This window comes from Acinonyx jubatus, chromosome D1 (genome assembly GCF_027475565.1).
Source record: "Acinonyx jubatus isolate Ajub_Pintada_27869175 chromosome D1, VMU_Ajub_asm_v1.0, whole genome shotgun sequence".
NCBI lineage: Eukaryota > Metazoa > Chordata > Mammalia > Carnivora > Felidae > Acinonyx > Acinonyx jubatus.
The window spans coordinates 74,951,746-74,965,464 of NC_069390.1; the positions used below are offsets into that span (position 1 = coordinate 74,951,746).

General features: G+C 46.9%; 1 protein-coding gene across 10 annotated transcripts in view; it reads left to right on the forward strand.

The window, feature by feature from the left end:
• The window catches only part of AMOTL1 (angiomotin like 1), a 155,168-nt gene that overhangs the window by 103,362 nt on the left and 38,087 nt on the right, over positions 1-13,719 (forward strand). For all 10 annotated transcript variants that reach the window (XM_027040045.2, XM_027040046.2, XM_027040047.2 and 7 more), the window contains 2 exons: positions 4,742-4,886; positions 6,215-6,304. In XM_027040045.2, coding sequence (XP_026895846.1) covers positions 4,742-4,886; positions 6,215-6,304 — 235 coding nt within the window. The remainder of the gene's footprint in view (positions 1-4,741; positions 4,887-6,214; positions 6,305-13,719) is intronic.

Sequence of the window (13,719 nt, forward strand, 5' to 3'; positions counted from 1 at the left end):
GAACTCAAAACTCCTTCAGTCCCTTGAATATTGTAAATGGTTCTATAATTATTACGTGCCCTTAATCAGCCATATGTCAAACTGGAATTGCCAGTTTGAACACCCAGATTTTGGTGGATACTTGCCGTATTCATCACGAGTTCCCCAGCTGTTGTCAACAACTGGGACTGAGAGACACAAGGGCTGCCTGCAATCTGCACCTTAACATTTCATGGCTTGTGTCCCCGAGGTCAGCCTTGCCCCAGGTGTTGCCTCCGCATCGGCCGCACTGCTCGGCTGTGTGTCGGCAGGCCTGGGGAGAGGACTGTCGGATGAGGTGACGACCTCACTTGGCAGTGAGGATGACCCAGCTTTGGGTGGAGACACGAACTGTGCCGGAGGCTGTGGGCGCCCTGTGCCGACAGGAACATCCATCCCGGGGCCCTCACAGCGTTGAGAGCGCTCGCAGAGATTCATGGTAAGGGCAAAACCAGAAATAGATGAATTTTTAATTACAGGGCTTACCCTCTGCATCCCGTGCCAGGAACACAGCAGGGAAGAACAACTAAACGCAGAGCCTGCCGGAGCGCGGCCTAGATAGGAAGCCCCTGTTTCCAGAGAGGCACAAGGTGGTGATTATCGCTGTTGGTGTTGGAATGATGGTTGAGGACCCCCAGAAGGAGTGGCTGTTTTTAGTTTTTCCTCTGGGTCGCTCATTTTGCTTCTCTTTCCTCCCAGTTTCCCTGAAACCTAATTAATGGACAGAGTTTCTAGCAGGACTAGACTGTGGGCTGTTGAGAGGGTTGGCCTCAGAAGCCGTCAGGGCAGATGGGCATTTGAAGGGAAAGGGCCAGGTATTTATGGCTCCCCCAGGCTTGCTTTAGGGGAGACCCTCTTTTGTCAGCGCAGTAGCGGTGGCTTTGACTGGGCCGTCTGCCGCTTGGACGGAAGGCCAGTCTTTGTCCTGTGGGTCTCTGGACTGTGCACGTGAAGGGGCACAGGGAAACACCAGTATCTAGAGCTTGGAGTGGCTGAGATTTTCTCCGGGCTTCTCACTCTGCTCATAGTTCTGTTCCTGGGGCAAGCGTCTCTCTGTGTGCTTTCAGGGGCTCTGCGGCTTGGCCTAAGAGCTTCCTGACATCCAGCTGGAAGGGAAAATAGGCTCTGTGAAGGCAAACCCAGGGCTGTGTTCAGAGGATCGTACTTGGACCATCACTAGCCCAGGTGTTTGCATAGCCTGTCCAACCTTCCCTTTAACAAATATCAGGGGGATTCAGATGTTCTGGACACAGTGGGTATGTGGTTCCTGTTCTGAAGGAGTGTGCAGTCAAGTCATAGAGCTCTAGACTTAAAATTCTTAAAATGATTCTAGTCTAGCTTCCCACTCTTGAGGAATCCTTGCTTCATGTGCCTGAAAGGAGAGCTCTCATTTTTTACTTGAATGCCTACAGAGGAGAGAAGCTCCCTACCGGGCGTCCTTCTGGAAAACGTAGTTAGGAAATAATCCCTTATGTGGAATCAAAAGCTGCGTCTCTTGAACTTCCTACATTGAGTCATAGCTCTGTCCTCCCTCACCACACTGAAGGAGACTAACGTCTCGATCAGGAAATACCTTGTACTGAACTGAAACCCTTACCCTTTCTCACTTGGTAGCTATAGTCAAGTTAACCGTATCCCAGTTCTTCACTGTTTTAGTATTTAAGATAGCAAACCATGCTGTCACAGGGATCCTACAGTTAGTTTCCTTTTATAGTATGCAGAGGGCAGCTCTTTCAGTGAAAGGAAAGAATCCATGATCGGGTATGGTTCATCAGTGCCCAAGTCTGTCTTTGGGAACTTACAACATTTAAAGATTAATGGATCAGTCTGTATTTTTGTCGTGGGCAGGGCAGAGTTTTAAGGCGGTAAGGGCTTATTTTCTGCACTCGAGGAGCTGACAGTCAAATCAGGGATGTAAAGTACATGTGCACAACTGAATTCCAGTCAGATGAATCCTGCAGATGGAAGTCCGTGAAATCAGCTGGAGCGAAGTTCCAGTGGCCGGTGTAGTTGAGGACAGTTTCTGGCTTGACTTCTTCGTTGTCCTGGACTTGAAGCACTGAGCACCTCAGGGGGGATGCCTCCCTCAGGGTCTATGCTGCCCTAGGCTTCCCAGCACTAGGTGATGCCCTCTGGCCCTCAAGGGTACGGTCCCTGAGGCATGCCCATCTGTCTGAAAACAAAGGCCATCTTTTATAGATGAAATTAGCATAGAAATGGTGATATGTTTCAAAGCCAACTCTTTTGCAAACAAAATTAACAGGAAGGAACATAATTTGGGGGAGGGCTAGGAACAGGAGTCAGGATGTGCCCTTCTCTGTCTGCCATATTCCCAACAGTTCACGAGATCTTGGGAAGAAACAGAAAGGCCTATTGAAATGAGGGGACTCTGAGAGAATCGACTCTGGTAGCCGGAGGCCTTTGGGAGAATAACACGGTGCCCAGAGGGGCCTTGGTATTTGGCTCCTCCATCCCACAGAAGCCCTGATGCTCTCCACACCTCTTCACTGGCCTCTTCTCGGACGTGTCTTCTCGGCTCCATTGTAACCTCTGGGGCACCGACCACGTTCTCTCTTCGCAAGATTGTGGCACCCCCAGCTTCATTCTTGTCCAGTGGCTCCTCTGCCCCACGTACTGCACAGGGTTGACGCCCCCTTCTTGGCCCTGTCGTCTTCTGTCAATCTCCCTAAGTCGTCCCCGCTGTATGACATCAGCTGTCATCGGGACCCAGTGAGCGAGCCGCTCTCCGGGCTCCCAGACCTGCATCTCTACCTGCTACCTGGAAATCCTTGCCTGCTGTTCTGCAGGGAGGTCGGTGCCTCCCAAACCAGGCCGCTTTCCTTGGCTTTGCTAAGCCTGTTTCTCTTAGAATCACTTACTTTGGTTAAGTCTTACTACTCTGTCTTCCCAGATCCGAATGTCTACGTTGTCTTTGATTTCCTTCTCCTTTGCCATCCCGACCACTCCCTGTGCCCTGTTGACTCCACTCCTCAGTGTCATTGGAATTTGTCTTTTCAGTTGTCATAGTTCCCTACCCTTGTCATCTGTCATTGAACTATTTACGTTAGCTTCTTACCTGGACTTGTTTTCTCCTGTTTCCTCTCCCTACACTCTCCCCCACCCCCTACGTCCCCCCACCCCCTCTCCCTTTTGTATCTCTATAAAGTCTCAGATAAGGTCATGCTGCCCAGCTGCTTAGATACCCGTCCGTTCCCCAACCCTCCTTACCCCTGTAATTCCCCCTCACCCCTGAAGTCCTTCCTTCGAGACTAGCTCCCGCCCTCATGTCTGGCTCTCATCCCTGGACTACCTGTCATGTCAGAGACATGCACTTTCTCTTGTGGCCCTGTGCTGTGGCTCACGCCCTGTCTTCTGACCACAACGCCAAAGCCATTTGGCCTTTTCTGCTTGGGCAAACTCTGTGCATCCTTCAAGACTCATTTTAAGTGGCATTTTCCCTGATATCTTTTTTAAAGAAACCATTTCTCACCCCTGCAGAATTAATGACTTTATCGCTAGGCTGTCAGAGCATTACAGAACCACCACCCCCCGGTTCCCATTGCGTTGGAGAAGTTCACGTGCCCGGGGAGAGGCCGACACTAGACTGAGCTCCCAAAGACCGGGAATTATCTTACTAATTTCTGTATCCTTGGCACAGGGACACATCGAAAATGTGCGAGAGATGTCTGTTATGTCAGGACGTGCATTATTTACAGGGGTCCCAGCAGGGACTTTCTGATCGGAGCAGCTGAGGTACCGGCAGTTAGGGTGCCTGGCTCATGGTGACACAAGGTCTCCTGTGAAGGGACCGAAAACACAATGCAGGTCTCTTGGTGCCCAGTGAGGGGCGCTAGTGCTTCAGCCCTCCCCACTGGGCCTCTGCTTCTTCTGACTCGGAGCAGCAGTTCATCAAGGTTCCGTGTTCCCTTCTCCTGCATGCATGTTACACAGCAATAAAATGGGGGTTGTTGACATCTACCTGGAAAGCATGCTGTTGGAGGAGACTCCTGTTAGAGCAGGTACGGCTCCTTGTTACAGATTTACCTGCGCCCGAGATTAAAGGCACACCTCTTGACTTCTTGAAAAATGGAAAAAGAATGGTTTTAACCCCATATCTTTCAATTCCTTCACATAAAGAGGTTTCCTGTGGTGCATTTGTATATGATTAGATCCGAGTCCTTTGTCCTTATGCAGGTAAGTTCACAGACAAAGGGGTCAACATGCTGAGTAATGATCCCTCTCCTTGCGTGGATTTGATGTTCCTTTGGGGCCGGGTAGGAAGGGCTCTGGAAGACCACTGCACTTGTAGCCTGGAAATGTGGGTTCTAGCTGTGGCCCTTTAGTTTTTCTGTACGTGAATACTTTTCCCTTACCTAAAGTGAGAAGAAGAAAAATAGTTGCAAATTGCCATACAAAATATAGGAAGTTGAAGTTATGTTTACATTCACCCCTTCCTGGTAAGTGTACAGAGAAACTTCTACAAGGTGACATTAGGCAGTCCAGCCAGCCTTGTGAACCTGCTGTTTACAGGGTCCTAACGTGGCCCTTAGAGGGCAGAGGGGGAGTGGAACCCATTACGCATTTGGGGAGGTGTGCGACTGGAGGGGCAGACAGACTGCACCCAAGACAGAGCCTTCGCGCTCCGAATGCTGAAGAATCAGCGTCACAGAGGCACCCGTGGGCATGCCAGGAATCCGACTTTCATGCCACTTCTTTCTTTCAGTTTGAAAAAGAGCTTCAGAGGATTTCAGAAGCCTATGAGAGCCTGGTCAAGTCTACTACCAAGCGAGAATCGCTGGACAAGGCAATGCGAAACAAACTGGAAGGCGAGATCCGAAGACTTCATGATTTCAACAGAGACCTGCGAGGCATGTCCAGCCCCACCCACACACTCTCTGCCCTAGACTCCCTTGTAGCAGGCTGCCTGGCCTCAGGTCCACACTGTCCGATGGTCCTGGAAAGTCCAACCACCCGGGGCAGGGGCACTCAAAGAGCAGGATTGTTCCTTTCTCCTTTGTAGGTTGTGGGCTGTGGGTTGCAGCACTGGGTCTGAGAAATGGCGGCCTCCGTGCACGAGCCCATGAAAGGGAGGGAGTGTGTGTGCAGCTCCTTCTCCGCTTTAAAAGTACTTGCTAGTCCATGGCAAATTTATTCAGTAAGATAAAAATAAAAACATCACTTCAAAATTTAAAAAAAATAATAAAATACAAGTACTCAGTGATTTGTGACTACGCAAAGGCGAATGTTTGGATGCACAACCCTTCCCACATCGGGCTGAGTCATTGGGTGGCATTCTTTGAAAGCCACCGCTCTGCACTCGCTACATATAGTAGAGAAAATGGAGCTAGACAGCATCCCTCTTGGAGGGGAAAAAAAAAAAGCCCACCGTTGTGATAAATGTAGATATATATAAACTCCCCGAAAGCTGGAAGCCACCTGCAGCGGGATCTTGGCAGTCTCCAACACGCAGAATGATTCAACCCCTAAAATTTTCCTTGTCTTTCAGTCAACTAAGCCATTTTTCAGTTGCCTCGTCTGCCAAATAATGTCCTGATGGCGGTCTCCAGGACCTAGAGCCTCCCTTTCCTATTCCTGCAAATCCTTTTGTCTTGGGACTCGTGCACGTCCAACAAAGACTTCTGAGTTATTTCACTGAGAAAGTGAAGACTTAACCAAGCAGTTTGAGCAGACATGGAACTCCGTAGGTAGACTCTTTATCCATTAGGTCATTTTGACTTTTTAAAAAAAGTTTGGTATTTCTTGAATTGTTATTTCTATTTTTTGCTTCCCAGCTACGGGCAGCTGTCCCTGGCTAACCACAGGGCTGGTGGTGAGGGATAGAACTAGGGCTGGGTTTGAGGCCAAGGAGACTTAACCCCTTTTCAGGGGCTTCAAAACAGAGGTTTGCCGGCCTTGCAGGCAGTGATGAGTGATGCAGTTCTCAGAACCTGTGCTCGGCTGCCTCGCGCCGCTGCCTACCCTGACATCAGATGGCATGAAGGCACACAGCGTGCCCTCTGGAGACTTTCCTTTGGGTGTTTGGGAGCACACTGCCCCTCCCCAAGAGTTACTCACTTTGGGGCCCCTGCCTGAGCATCTCTGCATACCCAGCCCCTGGCACCCACGTCGTTTCTTGTTTGGATGGTGTCTTAGATCCATATGCATTTCTTTGTGACCATTTCCTCTTTGCACGCAGATCGACTGGAGACCGCCAATAGGCAACTGTCCAGCAGGGACTACGACGGGCACGAAGACAGAGCCGCAGAGGGGCTTTATGCTTCCCAGAGTGAGTCTCCAACATTTATCTGTCCCGACATTGTATTCTTAAAAACTGGGGGCCTGCGGAAAGAATCTTACTAGTTTTAAGCAGGTTTGTAAGTAGGTCGTTGGCTTCTGGTTCGTTCATTTAGTGAATGAGCTGTTGGGCCTCGGAGGAGGCCCTTCTACGTCTGCCAGAGACGAAGCCAAGGTTGATTTGTTTTATTTCGGCAATGTGTATTCTGTCCTTCTGACCTACAGTTTGTCTCTAATATCCTCCCGGAGAAGCAACATGGCAGTCTTTCCTGACACTCACCACTTTCAGTCAGGCGCAACTCTTTTGCTCCACGGAGAGGGAAGGAGGCTCGTGGCGGGATTGGGTCCTCTTGGCATGTTCTGTGCTCCTTAGGTTCAGCACTTCTGGCCTGGCCGCCTCTGGCAGCATCGAGTCACCGAAGGGTCTCACCTTGTATCTTCGTATGTGGTGCATGTTTCCAAAAGCCACTGAGCCCAGCGCAGTGCAGAATAAAATCTTCAGTGGCTTCCTGTGCCTTTGGCTTCATTGGGAGAATATTTTATTCATTTTACCAGAGGCAAAAGATGGAAACAAATGGGTTTTGAGAAACCATCGGTCATGGTTTGAATTCCTGCAAATCCATTGTATGTCAGAAATGTAAAAATCCAGGTCTTTTTTTTTTTTTTTAAGCTGTTTAGAAAATCAAATTTATTTCTGTATCATAATTCTCAGTAAATCCTGTGTATCCAGACACTGGCCATCCCTTGTATAATGGTGGTGTTCTGATGCTTGGGTCCTGAGTACAGCCCTACGTTTTCAAGGCTGGGAAATAGTTGGTTCAATTTTCTAATTCCCAGTACTCTTTGGTTGGGTTCAGTTTCCATTGTTTCCCCCAAATTTACTCTTGGGACCACTCCATTTATTTGTCTCAGCTTCAGTTTTTTAATTCTGTTTTGGGAAACGGACACTTAACCCCGTCAAGGGATTTTGCCTCCGATTCCTTGGGTGTCTGGCAATAGGTGAATTGGCTTGTGTTCCAGATTTACATAAAAAAAAAAACTATGTCAGCATCTTGAATTACTCGCTCTCCTAACAAATATTATTTCTTCTAATGGGTGCAGTCCATCTCTCATCTGAGCTTTCGTTAAAAAAAAAAAGAGTCACCTGTACTATTTGCGTTTAGGATTGTAACACCTTGCTTTTGGATGACCGTGTGCCTAGGTGGAGTGCGTGTCTTTGGCAGTCATGTGAGCAATGTCACCCTGCTGGTACCCTGCCTTCTTGTCAGGGGATATTATTTTGTCACATAGTTTAAGTGAAAATGGAAAAGCCAATTAGTTTCATCTGATGGGCATTAAGCTCCAGCCTCCCAGCCCAGACTGTGCTGATGGAATAACAAGATTTGGTGCTGTGTGAGCTGAGAAATGTTCCTGAAGACTTGAACCTCCTGGCTGAAAGCTAAGACATTAATAACGCAGGCAAAGAGGGCCTCTAGCTTTACAGGGAATGATTTGTTCTGTGCAAACATGCTCCACTGTGTTCCAAAGGCATAAACAAGAGCGTCCAGAGACATTTTTCAACTGCTTGAAGGTATCTCAGTGTTGATGTGTAATGTAATTGAATCAGGGCATTTGAAGCAGGTTTGTTACCAGTGATATCTAACAAAGTTTTCAAAGCCTACTCTTTATAGGACACTTGTGCCTTTATCACAGCTTTATAATTATTTGCGTTAGCTTTTCCTCTCCTGGTGTGGCAAGAGATGGCCTTGAGATGTTATTTCAAATTTGCAGGTAGGTTTTTTTTTTTTTCTTAGTGAGTTGTAAGAACTCTTTGTAAACTAAGGAAATTAGCATACTCTACATGTTGCTGATATTTTCCTCAGTTGTTTTTTAATCTTCGATTACAGTGTTCTTTATGTTACAGGAGATTTTTTTTTTAATTTTTTTTTCAACGTTTTTTTATTTATTTTTGGGACAGAGAGAGACAGAGCATGAACGGGGGAGGGGCAGAGAGAGAGGGAGACACAGAATCGGAAACAGGCTCCAGGCTCCGAGCCATCAGCCCAGAGCCTGACGCGGGGCTCGAACTCACCGACCGCGAGATCGTGACCCGGCTGAAGTCGGACGCTTAACCGACTGCGCCACCCAGGCGCCCCTACAGGAGATTTTTTTAAGTAACCTTATTTATGCCATCAAGGTGTTATATCATGTTTAGAGATGGTTGTCGCTCACCAAGATTATAAAAATATTCACCTGTGTTTTCTTCAGATGTGTTTATGATTTCACTGTTTGCAAGGCTTATTATATTTTGGAAGCTAGTTAGGGAGGCACAGTAAAGGAGAAATTCACGAAGGACTAACCTAGAGGTAAGAAGACTAATTTCCAGGTATTTTAGGATCTAGACAAGAGGTCCTGAACTAAAACAGAAATAGTGATGGAGGGTAGAGGAGAGAGAAGCAAGTGATGAAATTAGTAGGATTCGGTGACCAATTGAGTATTGGCAGTGAGAGCGTGAGAGAAAGGGGTGACTGAGCAATAAGATGGATGGTCACCCTTTACCAGTAAAAAGCAGGAGTAGCATGTTGGGATTAGATAATGAGGAATGGTTTGAGCACGTTGAGTCATCTCATGCTGCGGCCCCTCGCTAAATGAGCAGGTGTAACAGTAGGGGCAGACATGCCCAGAAGGCTGGTGATGGGCACTGCCCCCTGGCAGGCTTCAGCATGTGAGCACAGAATGGCAGGCATGAATTACTACCCCTCCTCATCGTTATTAATGTGTTCCATTATCCGTGTATTGTTTTAGAAGCTCTATTATTGGAATACTTCTTAAGTTTTTTTTTTAATGTTTTATTTTTGAGAGAGAGAGAGACAGAATGCGAGCAGGGGAAAGGCAGAGAGAAAGGGAGACGCAGAATCCGAAGCGGGCTCCAGGCGCCGAGCTGTCAGCACCGAGCCCGACGTGGGGCTCGAACCCACAAACTGTGAGATCATGACCTGAGTCGAAGTCGGACACCCAACTGACTGAGCCACCCAGGCGCCCCTGGAATGCTTTTTAAATGCTTAGTAATCATAATTATAAGCATTGCACACACAAAAGCAGCCATCCTTTTCAAATGAATCTTTTGAGATTCTAGCCCGTGGCTAAGAGAAAGCAAGACTGCAGACCAAATAGTAGTGACTTCTCTGAGTAACACAAGCCAGCGAGCTAAGGCTAAGTCGCCAAGCCCCTGACAAACACCTTGGCCAGTGGAGACATTGGAGGGAAGGGGAAAGTAGAGTCTGGTATGTTTGATTTTTTTTTTTTTTTTTTTTTTTGCTAGGTGTTCTTGTTGGATCTAGGAGTTCAGGTCCAAGAACACCCAAGGAACTCTTGCAGTACATTGGTCAGTAGGATTTCTGTAAAGCTCTCTCTAATAATAGAGGGAGAAACTCCTTCCTGGCCAGATCACTAAATCTCTCTGCTGCCCAGGGGAGTTTTCCTTTGAGGCCTGAACTCTCTGCTCTTAAGTTGGAGCCTGATGAAGACCTCGGTGGATTGCCAGGGTGGTCACTACGTAGCTCTTCAGATTGAAACGAACATTAAACAGGGTGATTATTGAGCCTCCCTTGATCGTGAAATCTGTCGGTATTAAAAACTGCACTTAATTAAGTGCTTAGGGGTTTGGTGACTGCGCGGAGTTGTTTTTCTCTATCACCTCACGGTGTTGCATCCCTGTCTTTGGAGGAATTCAGAGTTTTATTTGGTTGATTTCTGGGTCTGCTCGTTTATTTTTCTAAATGTTTTTGCAAACAAATTCTCCTGAAAAACAGGGCATCTAGCCAATCCCTATTTTGTCTGCGCGAAACTGGGGCTTCTTTGTCCCGTTTAACGTCTTTAACTTACTGGGACCCCTGGTCTTCCCATTCATGTATTTGTCTGTGTCACGCACATGCACTTGTGCACATCCTCACGCGTGCGCGCACACGTACAGCAGAGGCGGGCCGCTGCCCACCAAAGGCAGAGCCCCGGGAATGTTTGTCGTCATTCTTAGCTCTGTCTTCTCCATAAGTACAACGGCTTAACTGTTTTTTCTCTCTGAAAATTGTTAGCTCTGCAGAATTTCCATGCCATTAGGCCAGAAAACCCAAAATGAAATATTAGATCCACGGAAACTGGACTAGTAGATATGATCTCACTACGTTCTCGGGTTGAGTGGGAGCTGGTTAGCTCTGGCATATGTGTGTTATTCCAGGATGAAACCAGTCATGTCCCATGGTGTGCGAGAACTTATCTCTGCCCCTCCAGGGTTCTTTAGACCCTACAGGTTGAGCATATTTGGTTAAATTTCAGTCTGTTGTAAGTTAGATTCTGGCTGTTAAATGGTGTCCCTCTCTTAAAAAAAAAATAGGTTTTGAACACTCCGTTATTTGTCCAAGTTGTTGAAAAATGAGTGTACCTAAATCAGAACCATATGGATTTGACTTTTCTTACAATTCTCATGGGTTTGGAAATTAACAAAAAAAATGTGTGCGACCAACGTATTTTAGAAATAACGGTAATTTGCCATTTTCCATGTGTCTTGTAATCATCATCTTACTCTTAAATCCTGTTTTAGAGACTTTGATTTTCTGTCTTTCGTAGCATATAAAAGAAACTACCATAATTTCCCGCAAGAACATCCCTCTGAGATGTTTGTATTTCCTGCAAGGGCTTGTGTGACACACCAAGCAGAATTTACAATGACAGAAACATTGGTTCAGCTGACCCGCGTAGAGCATGAGGAGATTGTTCTGAATCCTCATGGGGTTTCATTTCCTCGTATTGTGAGTTCCCATCAGGTTTCATTGGGAAAGACCGGTTAGGTTATGGGTGCACTGGCTTACCCCTCCTCTGGGCCTGCCGGTGCCCACAGCTTCTCCTGAGCCCCTACTGCAGTGTTTACTCTATTGGCATTCCATATGGGTGTGATTTATTTGCATGGATCTCCACTTCTAGGTGGGAGAGCTGTGGGCATTCTCTACCAATAGTCAACAGTACCCATCTCCAACCCGCACTACAAGCCCTTGAACCTTTTTATGTGCCTGGCACTCAATAAGCGTGTATTGAGGGAATGAATAAAAGTGGAAAATCCTTGTAGCATTAGGCTGGAAAGTCTCCTGATGCAGCATCCGTATCGAAATGTTCTTTTCAGCTATCTCCCAGTCATGTTTGGAGAGAACCTGGGTTATCCTCAGTTATTTTTGAGACATTAGGCAAATTATTAAAAAGAACTATCAGAATAGGAGCAATTTAAAAATGCTCAAATTCCCTTTTGGCCTTGTTCTTTCCCTCCTTCCTTTTTTTCCAGGTAGGAGGATATCCAGGTAAGGGGAATCTTTTACTAATAAGGACAGTAATGTTTAATAGTATTTTTCCTGAACACTGGTATTAATAGAGTTGACTTTGGTTCCCTTGACTCCTTCTCTTTTACTCCGTTGTGGTTGTGTTGGAGATGAGAGTTGACCATTTTGTAGCAGTCGGCCAGATGTTTATGCTGACCAATCCGTAGGCCATTCCAGACACCACAGATCAGTGCCTGCGTGAAGAGGAAGGACTTGTCCATGAAACCTGCCAAGGCAGTGTCATTTAAGTTGAGAAAATGGTCCTGCCCTGAATTAACCGATGCTCCTTAGAGACGATCCCTATGTTTAATAGGACTGTGCAGTCCTTAATATCAAAGGTTTTGTGGGTACAAACTCAAGCAAATAATCGTGGATGGGGTGCTGCATGATCTGAATCCTGGTCTCTCACTAATGTGTTCAGTGACTTGAAGATAGATGCTTAATCTCCCTGTACCTCCATTTCATCTAAAGAAATAGAATAATTCAACCAGCAGAGCTCTGTGGGATAACCAGTGACGGGAAATGCAAAGACTTTATAAAATGCATTTAGTCTGCATTACTTCTGTGGCGCGTGCATCTGTGCATCCTCCGTCAGTTCCGGCACTCGCATTCTCTGGAAGGACCTGCCAGTTTTCAGGGCAGGGCGATGGGCTGCCTTCCCAAAGAATGCCTGCGTGGCTCACCGAGCCTTGCTGAATTTGGAAAGCAGAGCATGTGCATGCTCACACCACTCGATCAACCTTGACAGGCAGCACTGAGAAACTTCAAACCTACATGACAACCAGCAGCACGCCCAGGCTGCAGGGCATCTGTTGACGTTCAATCAAGTCTCCCCAAGTGTGAAAATTACCATTATTCAATTTGGCTGATTTTCTGTGCTTAAAGAACCAGAGCTGATTAAAGAACTGCCTCTTGATCATGTGTTCACACCGGCCTCTCACAACTGAATGTGGGTTATGAGTTTCACATTGTTGGTTTTCAAGCCGTGTAGCTCCTTGGCATTCCTGTTAGGGGACTGAAAAATCACATGTCTTTGACTTTATTAGGGTCCATGTTTCTTGTACTAATACGTAGATGGACGGATGGACTGAGCACAAAACGAAAAACATGCTGAAGTCCATTTGCATTTCATGTGCCATCAGGAAACCCTCACTTTCCCTGGCAGTTCAGAACCAGGAAATCCAGGATCTCAGGTCTCAGCTCAAAAGGCAATTGCCAGTGAAGTCTTTGAGAATAGGGTGAAGTCTTCCTTTTATATCCTCCTCCCACGCCTGGTACTTTTTCCCTTGTAAACGCCCATTACGGTTGTACATAAATAGCTGTGGGGATGGTCATGGTCTGTCTTCCCTTCCTAAACTGTATGCAGCGTGAGGGTTGGGGCCCTGTCAGTCACCCTCACTGTTGTAGTCCCATCTCATTTATCTCCAGACCCTGGTACAGTGCCTGGCACTTAGAGTCATTTAATAAATACTTGTTGATGGGGCACCTGGGTGGCTCAGTCGGTTAAGCTTCCGACTTCGGCTCAGGTCATGATCTCACAGTTTGTGGGTTCGAGCCCCGTGTCGGGCTCTGTGCTGACAGCTCAGAGCCTGGAGCCTGCTTCTGATTCTGTGTCTCCCTCTCTCTCTCTGCCCCTCCCCTGCTCACACTCTTGTCTCTTTCTGTCTCTCAAAAATAAATAAATGTTAAAAAAAAAAAAAATTTAAATATTTGTTGGCTACTGAATAAAATGATGATGATTCTCATTTAACTAAGCAGTTATTGGCTATTTCCTCTGTAAGAGTTGTATTCTAGGCCACGGGTCAGCAGACTCTTTCTGTAAAGGGCCAGATGGTAAATAATTTTAAGCTCCGGGGCCACAACTGCTCCACTCTGTGCCTGTAGTCTGCAAGCTGCCATAGATGGTCCATAAGCACGTGGGTGTGGCTGAGTTCCAATGAAACTTGATTTACAGAATGAGGCTGTGGGATTTGGTTCATAGGTCGTAGTGTGCTGACCTCTGTCCCAGGTATTAGTCATGGAAGGAAAGAAAAAGAAGGAACCTCGGTAAAAGGAGCATGGAAAA